The 19,364-nt window shown below is 46.8% G+C and overlaps 1 protein-coding gene across 2 annotated transcripts in view; it reads left to right on the forward strand.

Annotated features, from left to right (window-relative positions):
- The first annotated feature begins 419 nt into the window (after positions 1-419).
- The window catches only part of syde2 (synapse defective 1, Rho GTPase, homolog 2 (C. elegans)), a 47,132-nt gene continuing 28,187 nt past the window's right edge, over positions 420-19,364 (forward strand). The window contains exons 1-3 of one of the 2 annotated variants that reach the window (XM_084548895.1): positions 420-2,667; positions 10,871-11,166; positions 11,515-11,911. In XM_084548895.1, coding sequence (XP_084405021.1) covers positions 576-2,667; positions 10,871-11,166; positions 11,515-11,911 — 2,785 coding nt within the window. In that variant the 5' untranslated portion in view covers positions 420-575. The remainder of the gene's footprint in view (positions 2,668-10,870; positions 11,167-11,514; positions 11,912-19,364) is intronic. The other variant, XM_084548896.1, reaches the window with a different exon arrangement.

Raw genomic sequence — 19,364 nt, forward strand, 5'->3', positions numbered from 1 at the left:
CAGTCCATTAATTAAACCTTATGAATCCTTTTGGCATCCTCTCTGCATCACTTCTTCAGTTTAAATGTGTAATTTTGTTATAAATGTCGTTGTTTTTCATAAGAACTGCAGCTGTATTTTCTTTCCTTTAACTGGTCAATGTTACAAACAAAGTTTTGTTGGACATAAAGAAGCTTTTGTGCACTTTTCTCTGAATAATTTATGTTCAAGGTCCCTGAACTTTGAGCCAAGAAAAGACTCCAAATATCTGCGCTGCAAACATGAGGAGAGGGTGAGGAGAGGCGCTAGAGAGAAAGGAAGAGGGAGAGAAAGAGTGTGGTGCAGAGAGAGAGAGAGAGAGAGAGAGAGAGAGAGAGAGAGAGAGAGAGAGAGAGAGAGAGGTGGTGCAGTGGAGCAGAGAGAGTCAGGACTGAGTGGAGCGACAGAGCGGAGGTGACAGCGGAGAATGGAGAGGAGACCGTCCGCCCGGCGAGCTTTGACCGCGGCGAGCGAGGAGAACCCACTCGGTCTTTTCCCTCTGGAACCAGCGTGCTGAAAGAAACCGGCAGGAATTATCTGGGGGGAAAAGGAAAGGAATGGCTGATCCTCTGCGGAGGACTTTACTAGCGAAACTCCGGGGGAAGAAATCCAAGAAAGGAGCGACGGTCGGCGGTGGATACGGCTCTGCTGCGGCGGCGGCGGCGAATGGGGGCCGAGAAGGTAAAGAAAAAGTTTTGCAAACGCAGCGAGACTCCGACGAGGCTCGCCCGGTAGTGTTGCTCTCAGGGCTGGATTGCACGGCAGCAGAGAGAATGAGCGCGTATGAGAATTGTGTTGACGGGGCGATGGTGCGCGTTGGGGGGGTTGTGATAGTCCCGGAGAGACGCGCAGCAGAGTTGGCCGGCTCGCGTCCCCAGCAGCGGAGCAGCGGGGGCAGGGTTCGGGTTAATGAGGAGCTCCTGGGGGTCCCACTTCAAAGAGACGTGCGGTTTGGGGCGTTTTGGGAGGGAGACGCGAGCCAACGGGGGCTCAGATCCGCGGACACGATCACGGCTGGGGTCCCGCTTGCAGAACCGCATGTGCAGAGGAAACACTTCGTCTCTGTCCCGCGGCAGTGCAGCGTTGGGGATTCAATCGGGTTTGGGGACACTTCAAATCACGTTTTATGCCGAGCACAGGTAAAGGCGCACGCGGGGCTTAGTACACAACCAGAGGGCCGCGGTGTTGCTGCAGATAGCGAGGGGACAGAGCCCAGGGACCGAGGATACACCCGGCACATGGCTGGGACTGTTGTGGCTGTCCAGGAAAACAACGCCAACTGGAGTTGTGACAGCAACCCAAATTTGGACACAAATTACGCGGCACACGTGCATCCAAACTGCGTGTCAAGAAACACGGAAGAACACGTTTTAATCCGAAATATCGAGACCTATGGGCCGGACTATACGGGGGACATTAGAGGACCCGCGGGCGGTCTGCAGAGCCCCACGTTTTTTCCGACGGAGTTAGAGATATGCGACTTTAACATGGCATCCCTGTGCGCCACAGAGGGCTCACTTGGACACCATTTAGACAGTGAAGATGACGATTACTATGATAATGAGATTTTGCCCTTTTATGAGACAATTAGACCAAAATCTGATGGTGCCAGAGCAGAGGTTGCAGAGCTCCGCCAGCCTGGTCAGGATAAAGGACAGTTTGATGACGGTAGCAGTGCGCAGGAAACAGACAGGCTTAGGAACCAGCTGAAAGAGGCTTATTACCTTCTTATCAATGCTATGAATGATATCAACATGGATGTCCAGCAGATTAGCGGTGGTTTAACTGAGCAGCAGGCCACCTCGTCCTGTAGTAGTCACTCCAGGGACAGCCTGTGCTCGAGGCTGAGCGTCAAGAACATGGACAGTGACTCCTGGTCATCAGGAGGTGACCACAGCCCTCAGCAGGTGTCTGACACTGACTCACTCCTGCTCTGCCTCACTGGGACTCTGGAGTCAGGGCCCAAAGGCAGGCTGAACAGTAAGAGCATGGTGAACTTGTGTTCGGCCAAAACAAAACCGACGTTACTGTTACTGCGCTCTGCTAGTGATGGAGCTATCAGGTATGCAGGCCGACCCTCGGTCTGTACACAGGCCTCTGGAAGGCAGGGTGCAGAAATCAGTGACGATAAAGAAGCTACTGAGACAAAAGAGGGAGAGGGAGCTAAAGTCACGAATGAGCTGTCTGAACTTCAGCGGCTTTGCTCTGCCGTCAGCAGCGAGGAGCTGCTACAAGGTGAGGAAGAGCACGGCGGGCAGCTCAACGAGAGCAGCAGCTCTGTCAACAGCCTCACAGGTTCTTCAGACAGCAACGCCGAGGCGGCAACACATCAGGGTCACGACAACAAGCAGGAGCCGACTGAAGTCCGAGCTCAGGTGGCCAACTCGGTCAACAAAGGCCACGGTGTCACTGTCAACAAGATGCAAGAGTGGATGCACAAGGGCCGCTTGTTGTCCTCGGAGATGAAGCAGCGTATCGAAGGCTCGTCTTTGGCCCGTGGAAGCGCCGGCGCAGGAGGAGGAGGAGGAGGAGGCCAAAGCCAGGACCGCTCCTGTGGGGTCCAGGCATCCAGCAGAGGGGGTAAATCTGTCAGGTCACCCACAGTCAAGGCAGCAACACGACAGCAGCAGCAGCAGCAGCAGCAGCCAGGTAGGAAGGCTACACGGCGTGGCCTCAGCTCCCGTGGATCCTCTAAATCAGAGACCTCTCACCCTCCTTCCTCCCGTCTGATTATTGTCATCCTCCTCCACTCATAGTAAAGTTCGTCTGGTGGCGGTCCACCCTGCACTCCTCCTCTTCTGGATGCAAAGCAAAGGGACGAGACACCTCGGACCTCTTGCTTTCCTTTTAAAGACTCTCTAACCGGTGGTGGCGGGTTCTGTCCTTCACACTAATTTAGGAGCATTTTAACACTGACTCAATAGCACATCAGGCCGTAGGTCGGATTACTCACAGCGTAGATCAGTAACAACTAACCCACTCTCCTGCTAGAACGTTCTTTGTGGTGTCGGTGGTGGTTTATGTGTAGATCGAGTTGCCGAATGATTTTTCGATTGTGATGTTATGTTCTGTTTGTGATGAGGTGAAGAACGTCTGTATCATGAAACCACTGAGATTAAGAAGTGACACATGTTTTCAGCATCACTCATGCAGATAGATTTGAGCCACATTTACACAGTGGGAAAAACAATCTCACTGCAAGGTTTATTTAGTTTCTGCTCTGGAGCTTTCGTTTATGTCATTATATTCTCTTCAGCAGATGAGGTTTCCCCGCTTTGTTATTTAAAGATTTATCCTCCATGTTGACTGCAAAGTTGAGACTAAGTGTTCACAACTGATCTCAGAAAGTGTCACCTTTCATATCTGTTTGTTTTTCACAATAATTAATGCTTTGCACCAACCTTGATGTGCTGATAACTCTCTGTGCACACCTTGAAGATTTTGGTAACAGTTTCATAAGATTAAATGTCCCTTTCATCCGCTGATTTTAATTTAATTGCAGCAAAGCTGGTTTAATCACAGGACTCTGAAACTGTCTGTGTGGGAAAACTTCATACCGACATTTGCTGCACAGGATGTGGATCAAAAGCGTCGTTTCTTTTTTAAATCCACCACTCCTCTCTTGCCTCCCAGAGCAGTTTGTGCATGTGTGCCATCATGCGTGCCTGTGTGTGTTGTTTTGACAGCGTTTACCAGTGCGAATGTGTGCCATGTGCGCAGGCTCTTGTTGACTGTCAGTGCGCTGTGGTGCTAGAAATAGAGTATGATCTGTGAGTTTGCTGAGCAGAAGGCCTCCGTGTTTGACATCTTGCCACCGTTGGCTCAGAACAGCTCCAACTTTGCAGCTCTTTCCTTCTCCTGACTTTCAGTTAAAGTAAAGCTCCTGGAGATATTAGTTTCCATGCAGCCCCACAATTCTCATATTTTCCCCCACTTTGCTCAGCTTTCCCCTCTTCCCTCTCCTCCTCTGAACTTTTCCACAGCTGTGGCCAGAGGAATCCAGAGCAGGAGAGAAGCCACTGCAGTTATTTTGTGTGTTTTTTGAAGTAAAGGGGGGGGGGGCTGGGCTGTCATGTCGCCTTCCTCCCCAGTCGTTTGCTCTGGACATCTCCATGGTAACATGCATTTTAAAGAGACTTTGGATGGAATATTTTGGATGCCATTCCTGTTGTTTAACTTGTTTGCGTTGTGTCAGTTAACTCCTCACCATGAATGGACAAAATGAAGGGTGATTGAGTATTTATTAAGGTCAGCCGCGGGCTGATCTTGCCTCTGTGGGCCTCTCGGCACCTTACAAAAGGGCCATTTAAAAAAAGAGAGAAATGCCAAAGCTTACAAAAGCCCCAGTGGATTGCTTGTCGTGGCTTCATTTAGTTAATTTATGCTAATATTTATATATATTTCTGACTTTCTAAGAATAGACCTTTCACTTCCTGTGAGTGTTATTTTGAAATACCTCTGCCATTGGCAAAATATTGGCTTAATTAGACCGGATCTAATTTATTTGTGTCCTGACTTGCCTTTCCGTTGCAGTGTAAAATATCATGTCTATAATTGAGCTCCTTACACGTGTGTGGGCGGTGGATATTGTGCACACGAGCATGTGTATGCACATCTCTGCCGTGAGTTTGTATTTGCAGTTGGAGTGTTTATAGTTTGGTTGTCTTTTGCTTCGGCGGAGCAGCAGGCGCGCCGGCAGGCATGCAGTATACAGGCGTCATGTTTTGGCCGGAGTTAAACTCAGGACTGGTGTGTTAGTCAGACCTGACGCTGAGACTGAGCCAATCCACAAGCAAAGGAGATCCACTCCAAGGATGGTGATAGTGTTGTGTTATTATGTCTGTTTCAATCATGTAGTTAAAACTAGGAGGACAGTCAAAGTCAGTCAGCGTGCAGGGGTTTAGACCTGACATTTTGAGAAACATTTTGCACGTTCAGGTTTAGATCTACTCTCTTATCTGCCTGTTAAACAACCAGCTAGCCACGGGTTAGATTAGCTTAGCATTAAGACTGTAAAGAAGAAATGTTCAGAAAACATTGCTGCCTTCAAATGGCGTCACATTTACCATGTTCACAAGAAGAGTCCCTGTGAAAGACCCTATTTTTTGGTATTTGCTACCTTGGAATTGGACATTTTTTGGACAACTGAAGTTGTATAGAGTTTTCTTTGTAGTTTTATAATATGTATGAGTAAAATACAGATATTACCATCTTTTAGTGATGCCTTTACATTTCCTACATTAGCTTACCCGGACTCTAACTTGCTAACTGTTGGTTAGCAAGTTGGTGACTTCTATAGTTCTATATGCCTTATCACGGTCAACTTACAGCGACGTTACCATTTAAACGGCAAACATTTTTTGTGCCTCTTGCCATTTCATATTTGTACTTTCACAAAGCAACATATATTTCAGGTGGGAAATTAGATGAGAAGTTTCAAAAACCATTATTATACTTGTACAGCAGATATGAAGCTACAAGCAGTAGCTAGTTAACTTAGCTTAACTTAGCTTAGCACAAACACCGTAAAGAGTGTAAAACGGTTTGCGTGGCTCTGACTAATGTTCAGAAAATATGTTTAAAGTGGATAAGAAGTTTTTCAAATAAGATTTTTCTCTCTTCTCTTGTCTCTGGCGCTAAGCCAAGCTAACAGACTTCTAGCTTTAGCAATAGCATATAACCAGGCTAACTGCAATATTTCTCTTTAACAATACATCACACACAAAGTTAAACATGCTCCGGGTTACTGTAAGTTTACTATGCAGTGTTTCTCAATATTTTGATTGCATTAATGCCTGCTTGCTCAGGCGATTCAGAGTTGAGATGTGAGCGCAGGTGTAATATTATCCTCCTCCTCGACTGCTGTCAAGTCAGAACGAGGTGGCGTCTGGTTTCTGCATCGTGCCAAAAACCTTGTTACTTTTACTTTTTTTTTTTTTTTTCGCACATAAATACACCACTGATGGTGGAGGTACAATGATTTGTCTTGTCTGGTGTGTCTGTACTTGGACAGATTTATGGAGGATGGTTGCTCTAAGGAGAGATCAGGTGATGGAGGAGAAACTTGAGGCATCAGGGTTCATACCAGGAGGGTTTATGAGATGTAAGAGTCACATGATTGTGCCTACACAGAGTGGGCTAGTAGGCTTTTGATAATCGCTAAACATTTAAACATAGGCTACATTGCTGCAGAAAACCAAAAAAAAAAAAGTTTTGGAGCTAATTGGGACGCACCGTGTGACAAGATTTCTTTTAAACATACACAACAAGAAAAGACGCTGCGAGATAGAAAAGAATTTGGGATTCAAGCCAACGTATTTACGAGGAAGTGGTGTTAGCATTATAGGCGGCGCTGCCAGGACGCCTCAGCGGGATGCAAGTGTTGACATGTGATGCAACCCTGGAAGATCTCAGCTCTGCCCTGGTGTAAAAAGAAGAAAAAAAAAATCTGCATTGAGGATCCTCATTAGCATATGAATGAGCATCAACAGGAATGTATGGCACACAGCAAAAGATTCCCTCTGAAGGGGGCTCCTAAACTCTGTATACACAACAAAGTTTAGTCTGTATGGAGGGGCAAACTAGCTGGTGTGTGTTTTGCACTTATCAAAAGAGGAGCCTCTATGAAGAAAGAGGAATTCAGGAAATAAAAGAAACTCCTATGGGAAAGTGGATCAAGTGCTTTGTCTTAGAGGAGAAAAAGATCCAGGCACTCAGAAGATTTAGACATGAATATAATTGGGTTTACTGTCAGGCTCTCATGGCACAGCTCCATAGCAGCACATCCAGGAAATACGCTTTTTTTTTTTTCTTTGTAAGTTTGCATTCCTTGTAGCACCTCAGACAATCCCATAACCTCCTCCATCCATCCACGCACCACCTCTCCCTTTCTCTCACACAGACGTGCACCCTTGTATTATGCGCTCTGGCCATCTGTTACCTTCAGGTCAGGGGTTTTCTGTGCACCACAACACATTATCTTCACACCATGATGGCGCAGACGGTCAGGCTGCGTTAGCTCCTGTATGGACGTATTCTCTTGAGCGCCGCATTGTGTTTATATGTACATAATGGTTGCTGGTGAAGGTCGTCGGCCTTTTATGTTAAAGGAGAAAGGACATGTTTTCTTTCTTTTACCACAAACAAAGTGATTTGCTTGTTTTGCACCGTTTTGTAGCTGAAGGGGCGTAGAGACCAGTAGCAATGAGGCAACAAGAGACCATGACATGTTAATGAGTTGTAGTGACGATGAGTTAGATAACCTTTGGTGGCTAAATTTAGGGATGTACCAAGCTGAAATAATCTCAGCTTTAAGGCGACACAATGGGACTGATACAATTGGCTGACATACACTGATCAGGCACAACATTAGGACCACCTTCCTAACACTGTGCCTCCAAAACAGTTGTGACTCTTCAGAGAATGGACATGGGCCTTCTGAGGGTGTCCTGTGGTGTCTGGCAACAGAAAGTTGTTAGTGGGGGTCTTTGAGTCCTATGGGTTGAGGGGAGTGGCCTCTGCGGATCATCCCACAGATACTTGATCAGTTTGGGATCTAGTGAATTTGGAGGCCAGGTCAACACCTTGTGCGTTCCTAAACTGTTTTTGTGTGTGTGCCTGTGTCAGACTGCATCCTGCTAGGGATGGCTTCTGCCATCAAGGGTGGTAGTGCCTGGTCTGGTCTAGGTGAGTGCTACATGTCTAAATTTGGTTCCCACCACTAAATGTACCATGTCGATAGCGGGTTTGGAGTGTCAGGTGAACCCAGATACACCATCAGCTTTGTTGGCAGTACTTTCTTCTCAAATAGAGAGCGGTGATGGCATGAAGGGCTAGCTCCGTCAGTAACAGTAACGATTGGCTCATTTCTCTATGAAACATTTTAGTTGGGAAATGTACAAGAGGGTTACCTTGACAGGAAGAGTCTGGAACAACCACTGGCAACCGTCTGGGTTGACCCGACGCGCCAAGGCGCCCGTTTATGTGGCACAATAACAGCAGGAATCAATGAAAATGGCTTTTAAATCCTTCGAACCTTTTTGTCTTAGCTCTATAAACACTTCACATCATTCATGATCCACATGACTTCTGTGAAGAGTGTAAAAGGAAACATGAACTATATCTCATAAATGTTCCGCCTTCCCTTCAAGCTTTTGATTTTTTTTTTTGCCCATTCCTCAAAAAATGTTTCCCTTAGCATTACCTTTTAGTCAAACTATATATTATAGTTTAAAGATCAGCAGATGTAGAAATTCCATTGTCTGTTTTTCATCAGGTACAAAGACAGTGAGCTGCAGTCAGAAGGGAAAACCCTGTCGTGAGACGGGGTGCCTGTGAAAGGTTTGACGTTTGACAGCGGTGAAAATGGTTAAAATCTCACTCATTAATTCCGGCCAGTGGCCTGTTGTTTGTCTGGGAAGGTGTTGCCGCTGCGAACAAGGGTGACAGTGGAAGGAGAGGAGACGGCAGCGAGGCTGTAAATCTGGTGCTGTGGTCTGGAATGCTGTTCGTGTCGGAACACGCTTCACCTTCCAGTTATGAAAGACCCCTTAAAGAAGATGGCACGCTGACAACAACTCTATGCACGAGCTGCTTCGGTCTCGCGTTACAAGGCCGACCGTTAAGTCTGGCAGCCCACCTCCTTCTCCACCTTACATTATCCTGAGCGAATATTTAATTCAACAACATCATTTGTGGTTGTTGTGCCTCAGAGCGCCTTAGGAAGATTGAATCCCACCATTTTTTTTTTGTCAGGAAACCATCATATTCTGTGGCTGATCTGGTCAAAAGAGAATTTGTTTTCTCTCCGTTATAAGAGTTTTGAACAGTGATTTGACCAAGCCTTTGTGCGCTAGTTTACCCTTCTTTCTTTAGTGTTCTGCTCTCGTAGACAGCGTAGAGTTGAAAGGGTTACAAGGAACTACCAAAGCCAGAACAGCTGAACACAAACCATAGCAGATTAGTACAGCCTGCCAGCTCGGGCCTACATATTAACTCGTGGGACTCGGTGCACCACCAGAAACATAATGTACGTTTCCAGTTCTCTCTGCAGTCATGCACACGCAAAAACAACCGAACTCGGGCCCTCAAACAGCTCTAATCCTGGCTAATGCAAACACACTGCCGCTCAGGTCATACAAACAAGATTCTGTCTGGAAACCCTCAGGAAATTAAAGAGAAAAGCGAGAAATACCGTAAAATCAAATGTTCTTTACGTCCTCTCAGCGCTGAGGTTCGGTTTTTAATTAAAAGGAGAAGGATGGCGGAGAGGCTGTTATTTTTCAGGCTGTTATTTGTTGAGATTAGCGACGCTTTTTTTTCTTCTTCCCACTGAAAGCTGCTTTATACAATCGCGGCGCATGTTGTACAGTCAGCTGGAATGCAGAGGAGTGGCATCCCGAACAAAATCAATTTCATCCCACTTTGTGTCATAGCAGTGAGCGTAAAAAGTTTGAGAGATGTTTTGTCGCGGTGAGAGCAAGTTTGTGGGACAACAGCTGCTTTGTGAAGTTTTAGATCACGGGAAAAGCGGGGAGATGCAGTTCGGGGATTGCTGTGGACTTCCAGGAAAAAGCAAATCCCAGTGGAGCCCTCCACTCTCTGTGTGCCACTTCCATGCTTTTGTCAATAAAAGCAATGAGGCAAAAATGTACCCAAGTCTCAGTCTGCTGAGTAGAAATTATGTAATCTTTAACCGTGTGATTTCTTCCTCTTGGATGACTCTGGATTAATAATGGCACAGTCACACATGCATCCACTGGAAGTCATGTGCTAATTTAGTTAAATTTTCCCAGATTTATGCTTTTTTTTTCCTTTCGAGGGAAGCAGAAGTTGTCATTATAGCATGCGGAGGGGCTCGTCTGGGAGCAGCCGAGGATCAAAACAGTCTTTTTTACACAAGGCTGCTGTACAAGTTAGAGCAAGACCCTGCCCTCAGCAGCACACTCTCCCTGTCACACACACACAGGTTGTTTTTCTCTTGCTGCATCTGCTATCAGGGCTTGTAAAAGGAAAAAAAAAAGCATTTGATTAGCAGGTAAAGGTGCTTTTTGAAGTCTCGGTAAAGAAAACGTCTCACTATCTGACTGAAAAGCTCCCGACACATTTAAAAAACAGCCACGCAGGAGCTCTTTTGTTCCTTTCTTCGGGACCACGTCACCATTTCTATTATTTAGGCTTTTGCGCTGTGCACATATCGCCACTGGCTGCATTTATCAACAGCCTCTTCCACGCAGCCTCCCCTTCTTTCTGCTCTATTTTCACAGCTGCACTGCCAGCGGTTCCTTGCGTTTTTTTTTTTTTGCTGCTGTGATGGAAGATACTAAATCCCTCCATCTCTCCGGGAACTCTTTTGAATTCAGAGCCCACATATTCCTAAAGCTGAAGTTGGATGTCCCTGAGGGGGGAGAAAAAAAAGAAAAAGGAAAGGGAGGAGGTGCTGCAGGGGATTGCGGTGGTGTGATTGAAAGTTTGACTTTGCTCGTAAAAACGGCACGACAATGGTCCATCCAGAACTCATAAAACATCTCAGTCAGATGAGACAAAGCAGAGATTTTACTTTTTTTTCTTTGGCTGCTTTAAAATACTCTACAAAGAAGAGATGAGAGAGGGTGATTCTATAAAACCTAATTATTTAGTATCAGACCTGTGGTTTCTTGATGCAGATGTTTTCTTCTACTTGGCTCGACATGAAAAGTCTGACATTAAATATCAGTTTGTGGAGCTCAATTCAAAAAAATTGGTTAAATGATGATGGTCACGATGATTAATTGCTTCTTTTATACCAACTAAATGAAAACTTTAGTGTCTGTTGGCACGGACTCTCACAGTCTTTGTCTATCGCCCCCCTCAGCTTTCACTGAGAATGTCCCAACTCCCTGTGCTAATGGCCGAGAGGTGGGGCGCGCCAACGAGCCCACGTCGTGGAGGCCCCAGCTCACCACCATCACCGTCTCCAAGAAGCGCAACTGGCTGCAGCAGAGCTCTCATGCCAAGAATCACTGCGCCAAGGACGAGCTACAGGGAGTGCTGGGAGCTGAGGAGGAGGGCGGCCATCAGCAGCCTCCTCCTCCTCCCAGTCCCTCACCAGACCACCTGAGGCCCTCGGGGGGAGCGCCGGCACGGCCGGTCCGCCTGCAGCTGCCTCAGGTTAGCCCCGACAGTCCTATGTCTTCAGAAGAGATTTAAAAGAATAGTTTATGCTTGTTAAATGCGAAGCTACAGCCAGTTAGCCTAGCTTAGCATAAAGACAGGAAACGGCCAGGCATACCAGCACTTATGAAATTTTCTGATAATGTCTCTGGCAGTAGGGCTACTTTTCAGGAAGTTGCAGGTTTTAAAAAGTGCTGAAAATTTTGATACCATTGGACAGAGCCAGGCGAGTTGGTTCCTCCTGTTTCTAGTCTTTGTGCTAAGCTAGGCTAACTGCCTGTAGCTTCACCCAGCTGTTTTTTTTCCTCAAAGTTTTAACAGGAATGTGTGTCCCTATTGTTTCAGGTTAATGCTGGTGAGTCAAAAGCATCTCCTCACGCTCGGAGCGTGGACCCAGCTGAGGAGAACGATGCAGACGATGAAGGAGAGATCTGGTACAACCCCATCCCCGAAGACGACGAACAGGAGGTTTCTAACCGGCCCTCCGTTCGCCTGCTGCTCCCCTCTCGAACGGAGCCCCAGAGGAGGCCCAGCAGGGCTGGGGATGCGGCCCATGCCGGCAGAACCCCGGAGGGACCCGGCGGCGCTGTGCCCGAGGTGCTGGTGGAGAGCGTCAGTGGAAGTTCAGGAGACGTGATTCAGGGGAATGCTATACATTCCACAGACATAGTACATCTGCACAGACAGATGCTCGCGTGCAAATCTCAGGAGGAGGGGGGGCCTTCCACCAGCCGACCAACAGGTAAGGAAAAAATAAATAAATCAAAGACGCCCGCACCTTCTCTCCTTCTTACTTCCCTTCCTGCTTTTTGTCGACTTCTTCATTCACTCTTTCCCCCTCCGGTTTATTGGGGCGGATGCTCGAGGGGCAGCCGGTGTTTGTCGGCTTGTCTCTCAGCCAGTCACTCTCGGCAGATTCTTGCGGTTGTGCACACCTTGAGCGCAAATTACAGCTAGTGTTGACACTGTTTCCAATCAACGGATCAACACGCTCATTTAGCGTGTACCTGACTTCCTCTCTCCCAACTCGCAAATAAATAAAGTGTTTATGGCCGCAGCGCAAGACGTCAGATCATGTTTAATAGATATTATAATTCTGCTGTAGGGGGTTTCACAGTCTGTACATTTAGCCATAAAACCCTTAGAGAGGAAAACCTCTGGAAGAGCAACAAAGGAGGGATCGCTCTTGTTCTGTTCTGTTTGATCGGAGCAGGCAGCAGCCGTGGCTGTCTGATCATATCCCTCCATATCGGTGTCCCTCATTAGTTAAATCCAGACAGACATTAGCCAGGAGGAATTCAGAAGTGACATTCCTGAGAAGAAAGAATATCCCTTTACGTTTGACTGCAGCCCACACTGTGAACGTCGGTCCTCTTGAAGGTTTTAAATCTAAACTTTTAGCTCCTTAAATCTCAAAGTCAACTGACGCTCTCTCTTTAGTTAGTCCCTTTGAATTTTATTTACTTGTGTGCTTGAAAATCGACTCCAAAGCGACGAGATAATGATGACAGCCAGCGCACGGCTCCCTGTCTCTTAATAAGCTCAGGCTGTTTTCTCTAACTTCCGACTTTTTTGTTCTCTGTGATGTGGCAACATGGTAGTTTGGACCAATTGGCACATCTTGAGCTGAGCCTATAATTACAACTTTTGACAACAGTTTTCTGTTGCACGCAACAGCCATTTCTGGTTGTGTGAGCACAAAGCCCGCCTGAATACTTCTGGTTTGCTGAAATCTAATACTTTAGTGTTCGCTGCAACAGCAGGAATGAAGGATGGAAGCGTTTAAACCACAAACTTTGAGACGTGGAGTTCTTTTAAAATCAGAACCTGTCGCGCACGCAGTTTCAGCGGAAAGTCTTATCTGCCAAAAGAAATCTGCCCTTGACAAGGACACGGGTTTTGATTGGCGGCCGATAAACTCCTTGATCCTCATTGACTGGCTTCAGACTCCTGGCTCTCGCTGGCATCACGTGTGGCTCAGCGAAACTCTCCGTCCTGAGAGACTTTCCTCGCAGGATTAGGATTAAACCAGTCCTGAATGAGTCGCGGTGTACCGGCCCAGGAAAGGCACTAATCATGCCACTCACTTGCATCTTCAGAGAGGTTGCAGTCCAGATGAAATTTGCTGGTGTCTTCCGGGGCCCTTCCTTTCATGCTGGCTAAGCAGACGAGTGGACAGAGCTGGAGCCTGGAGTGGCTTGCTCAGCAGTTTTATCAGAGAAGAAAAGCTTTTTAATAATCACCGAGCCGTCTGCCGTTTTCAGAAGTGATTAATTTCCCCTCTTCTTGTACCTCTTTTCCATCCTGTAATAAATTTCTGTTTGGCAGCGGCGGCGGCAGCAGTCAGTAGCAGCTCTGTGATAGTGTGGGTTTAATCGTTGCTGTGTAAATGAGACAAGGGAGCAGCAGTGTGGGTTTTTTATTTTTTTCCCTCCTGCTCCGGAACTGCCTCCCTCTCAGCTGCCTGTTGACTTTGCAATTGATTCCTGTGGGTTTGGCGACGCCATCCCACACTCCACTGCAACTGAAAAAGAGCCGAGCAACGTGCCCCGGCTACGTGTCATCAAAGAGGAGGACGCTCATTACGGCTTGTTTGTGTGTTTTGTGGATGCGGTGGGCTTCTTTCTTCATCTCCAGTTAAAAAACCCTCATGCTGTTAACGCAGTTTGTGCTGGCTGCAGAATGACGGCGCACTCCTCCTCCACTTTTAAACTGGCAGGGTGTGTTGTTGGGGGATGGTGGGCAGCAGTTCAGCTTGCTGTTCAATACGTCCTCACTGTCCCATCCTGCAATTAGAGGATCCGACTAAGCCAGTTTGAGCTCCAGTCTGTGTCCATACAGATAAAATGACAAACTTGTGTCACCTTATTTCAGCTCTTATTGATTACTCATAGTATCTTCTGCTGTTGGCAGATTATGGATCAATATATAATGATCATGTGATTACTTGTAGATTTTCTTGGCCAGAGTTAGATGTCAACATAGTAATCATGGTTTTGGACCAGCAGGTAACCAGTCCATTAGCTTAGCTTAGCATAAAGACGAGAAACAGGATGAAACAGCTAACGTTGGAGGTATTGTAAGCAGAGATCCTTCTAGAAAACTGTTTCCAGCCTTTATGCTAAGCTAAGCTAAGCTAATGGACGTGCTCAAGCTTCATATACTCCAATCAGCCTCAATATTATGACCATTGAGAGGAGAAGTAAATAACATTGACCATCTTGTGACAATTCAATGTTCTGCTGGGAAACTTTTGGAACTGGCATTCTATGGATGTTACTTAGACATGTACCACCCACCTAGACCAGACCAGGCACCCCCATCCCATAGCAATGACACTCCTCAGCAGGATGCAGCCTGACACAGCCACACACACACAGAAATGGTTTAGGAACTAAAAAAAAAAAAAAACATTGACCTGGCCTCCAAATTCACTAGATCCCAAACTGATCAAGTATCTGTGGGATGATCCACCGAGGTCCCTTCACTTAACCCATAGAACCCAAAGGCCCCATCTAACAATATTGTGTTGCCAGACACCACAGGACACCCTCAGATGTCCATTCTCCAGTCCATTCTCTGATGAGTCGCAACTGTTTTGGAGGCACAAGGGAGACCTACAAGATATTAGGAAGGTGGTCATAATATTATGCCTGATCGGTGTATGTCTAGCTTTAATAATTTTATGTTTCTTAGTAAATGTGAACAGAAATATCAGAATATGCAGTTGTCTACCAAACTAAACCTCACCAAAGCCGTGTGTTTGCTGGTTGTATCTTTACCGCATGTACTCCGTGTGTGTTTAGGTTACCACATAATGGAGTGCCTCACCACTTAGGGAATAATGGTCTTTGATCTAGGCTTTAACTACGAAACACAGCCTCTGTGTTATGCTCTGCTCTTTTTCATCCCGTCTCTTCTGTCTTCTGTTTGTGACTCTTCATGAAAATGAGCCCATACAGACCCCTCTTCATCAGCATGCATAAAAAATTGACAGGGTTTTTGTCAATTGGCCATGAATAAGGCCGTCTGCTGAATTAATGAAGCAGCGCAGATGTAGATGACTCTCAGCGGCTATAGTTTCCCTCTGTCCGGCTGGCTGGTTCTTTTTCCCTCACCGGATACACTCCAGACTCCTCGTGTGCTGCCTATTGACTGACTTTTTGTCCATCTGAATGCTCTATTTGTATGGACGATAATGATTGATGGACTTTGGGGGGTGGTGAGCTCGGTGCGTTCCTCAATCTCTTGTTCCCTTTAGCGCCTGTTTGGGGAATCTGACTTGGCCGGCGCTCAGAATGGGATCAGAGCTATTTCTGGGGGTTGTTTTGGTCACGCTGGCCGTGGCGTTTGAGAATTGGCCCCGGCTGCTAAAGTTACAGAGAGTTCAAGCCTCCGAGTTCAAACTTGGAATCTAATCTAGGCTGACGATTGCATGGTTGAATCTGGAGGAAGTCAACAACCCGGAGGAGCAGTGAGAGCGCAGCACTTCAAAACCAGAACAGATTCCTTAGCGCGACGTTAGATGTGAAGTTCAGGTCACATAGTTTCTGGTCTGTTCTTCATTTTATCACCAAAGAAGCTGCAGAAAAAAAGTTCCTTTTTCTGTTTTAATGGGTGAAGACACTTAAGCATAATACCACATGTACCGGTCAGAGTAGTCTAGTCAAGTTCCTGAGCATGTGTTAGCAGCAACTATTGTCAATTATTTATTTAAATTAAAAGATGTTAAAGAGTGACAAAATGTCCACCACGCACAAAATCAATACACCTGATTTAAAGAGTCAGAAGCGGCGAATTCACGTGATGAATTATTCAAGCCGCCGCAGCCTCTGCAGCACGGACCACTACAAAACTTAAGCTCTATGCGGACAGTGTTGCGTAAAAAGGTTGCCCCGCTGGAGATTGCGAAACTAATTTGAGCCTGGTGTTTGACCTGCAGTGCTTCTTCTCACACGTCAGCACCTGGTTCCACTGAATGGGTTGTTTGTCTCTGCTTTACCCAACTCTGAAGACTGTTTTTTTCCCCTCTCGAACATGTGTGTTTCTAGTCTTTAAGTTTCATTGATATAAAGACCTACACCGATCAGCCACAACATTATGACCACTGACAGAAGAAGTAAATAACATTGACCATCTTGTGACTTTTGTACTTGGCATTCATTCATGTGGATGTTACTTAGACCAGACCAGGCACCCCCACCCCATAGCAATGACACTCCTTGATGGCAGTAGCCATCCCCAGCAGGATGCAGCCTGACACAGACACACACACAAAAACGCTTCAGGAACAACTCAGCACAAGGTGTTGACCTGGCCTCCAAATTCACTAGATCCCAAACCGACCAAGTATCTGTGAAGATGATCCACAGAGGCCCCTCTCCTCCACCCATAGGACCCAAAGGCCCCCCACTAACAACATCCTGTTGCCAGACACCACAGGACACCCTCAGAAGGCCCATGTCCGTCCTCTGATGAGTCACAACTGTTTTGGAGGCACAAGGGAGACCTACAGAATATTAGGAGGGTGGTCATAATGTTATGCCTGATCGATGTATTGTTGCAGTGTTTCTGTTCAGCTTGTTTTGGATTTATATCGACTACAATTAGCAGCCTCCCTGTCTGTTGAGTTACATCAGCGTCGGCAGTGGTAGGCGGGCTAGGCTGCATGAGGAGCGATTTGGCAGGGGGCCATGTTGTGCTAGCGAGAAGGACTGCATGCTTGGATATATTAGCAGCGGTTTTGTAGCCATTGTAATGAAACGGCCGGGCTCCCGCAGCCCCTGAAAGGCCTTCCGACGCCGAACGATTTAGAGCCGAGAGGAGAGGAACCAGCTCAAAGCTGAGCCTCGGCCACAGAGCAAAGGAGCTGCAGCACAAGTATGCCATTCACCAGCTTATTTACACTCCTCTTGTTTGTCAGCACACCCTGGCCCTTTCTGTTTTGACAATTAACACACACATTTGGCGGACATGCTTGTATGCACGCACAATCAAGTGAAAACAAGTGGTTTTACAGGGGCAATCAAGGACAGCGGATTATCGTCTCCCTGCAAACCTTATCAGAGATTGCTCAGTCTCTCATTTTCGATCTCACACACACGCATACACACACACACATTCTTGCAGGCCTGGCGCCTAAAACTTGTCTACTCGGAGGACAGTTCACATTTCTGGTATTTACATCTTTGCTTTTGGCTAGAATGGCAATTTGGCACAAGACTGTAGAAACAAACATCAGTCGTATTTGATACCGATCAGTTCGTCCCTCACGTGCACAAATCACACACACACCCTGCACACACCCTCGTCCCGCTGCACCTGTCTGGAGCCAGCGCTGTGAAAAGCCATAAATTCCTGGGCTTTGTTAAGAGGTGTCAGTGTCCGGGTGCCTGAGGAGGGTCGGCCGGGTCAGAGAGGGCATGAGCGTCTTTATGAATGCATATTTACATGCACTCTCTCTGTGTTACTGTAATACGCCGAGCGCATGTGTGTGTTAAAGTGCCGGGGGTGGACGCGGTAACTCGGCTCAGGTGTCACCCGGAGGAATGCAGACCTTTTGCACTTTGACCCCGGAACATGGCCCTAGAGGGTTGGGTGTCAAACTATCGGCCCTGAACCTCGGCAAGTGAGGTGTCACGTTCCTCTGCTGGCTGCTGCCACAAGGCCAAAGGCTACAGAGGACACGGCTTTCGTGTGTGTGTGTGTGTGTGTGTGTGTGTGTGAGGCCACAGTCATTAACAATACAACAGTCATTAACTTTGGCAGGTCTGCCTTACGGGGTTAGTGGACGTTGCCCCTGCCCTGAGTTGTTTATCAAATAAATGGGACGACAGCAGGACACTGATGGGAATTTAACTGTTAGTTATGAGGATTAGCTACAAACACTGTCTTTGGTTTGAGGAGTTTGACTATAATAGGTATCACAAGATTAAAAAATATGTCTTCGCTTGTTATTGCTTTAGACGAGATATGTCTCAATCTGATCCCTCTCATTTAATACTGAGTATTGGCTGATCCAAGCTAAGGTCAGGGTTGCTAAGTGAAAGAAAAAGCCTAGAATGTATTTGTGTTGCCTAATCTAAAGGCCCGAACTCATCGAAGGGTCATCATTGAACGCACAGTGGTTCAATGCATTGCTCGCAACACTGGTGCCAACGGTGCAGGACACAACGGAGCCCACAAATGGTGTAAACTGGTGTGCAACCCATGGCTTGTTGTGTCAGGCCCTAATATATTATATACGATATAATATATGATGCCACTATTTTAGCTATCTAAGAGTTCACTTTCAGCTTCTTTAAATGTGTCTTTTGTGTACAAAATACGTCAGTACCAAATAAACTCCACTCTTAGCCACCTTTCCCTCTGATTAGTGTCGTAATTAAATACAGTAGTCATGAAAGAACTCTAAAGGAGTTAGCTGTGTTTCATGTTGAAGGAATGTCACTCCTGAAAACCTTGCTTCAGTCCCGTACCAAAGCTCCCTGTGTGCCCGACCCCTCCCCAGATGTTGTTTGGTGAATTTGCACCTCCACCCATATGCGCTCTCCCTCCTCTCAGTGCGCCTCTGTGTCTATTACTGGCAGGAAGCCGTGACAGGGAAGGCTTCTCAGCCCGGGCTAAAAGGGGGCTAAACATGGTTTGTCGAGGAATGTGAGAGAGAACAGGCGTGTTCATTTGTACGTCCACTCGGCCAGCTTGCCAGCCTTCCAGTCGACCATCCAGACCTCTGAGTGCCTGGACAAGGGGCGCCTTTGTCCCCTCGTCTGCTGGCTACACCCTGCCCTGCTCCTGCCCCCCATCTTGCCCTTCTCTCCATCCTGTTGCACCTCTTCTGCCTCCCTCCTTTCACTCGCGGGCCCTCGCCCCAGAATAGCACAGCAGGTCCCTTCTGAAAATAGAGCCGGTGATGTTGGCAGGGTCAGGCTCTCCCTCTCTTCTTATCTCTTTTACAGAACCTGTGTTTTCTTCAAGTAACGTGTTCAAAGAAATAAAACAGCCTATAAAAGCACAATAAATACATCTGTAGCTCAAACAAGAAACCCATAACCTAAAGGTAAATTCTTCCCACTGACTCTTAAAGCTGCTATAATCAATGCTTTATACGAAGAATGGATCGATAAGGAGTAGTTTTATGGGGGCAGATAAGAAAATCGGTTTGCTCTCGCTGCTCTTATCACCATTTTCCCAGA

The sequence above is a fragment of the Chelon labrosus genome (genome assembly GCF_963514085.1).
Source record: "Chelon labrosus genome assembly, chromosome: 7".
NCBI classification, from domain to species: Eukaryota; Metazoa; Chordata; class Actinopteri; order Mugiliformes; family Mugilidae; genus Chelon; species Chelon labrosus.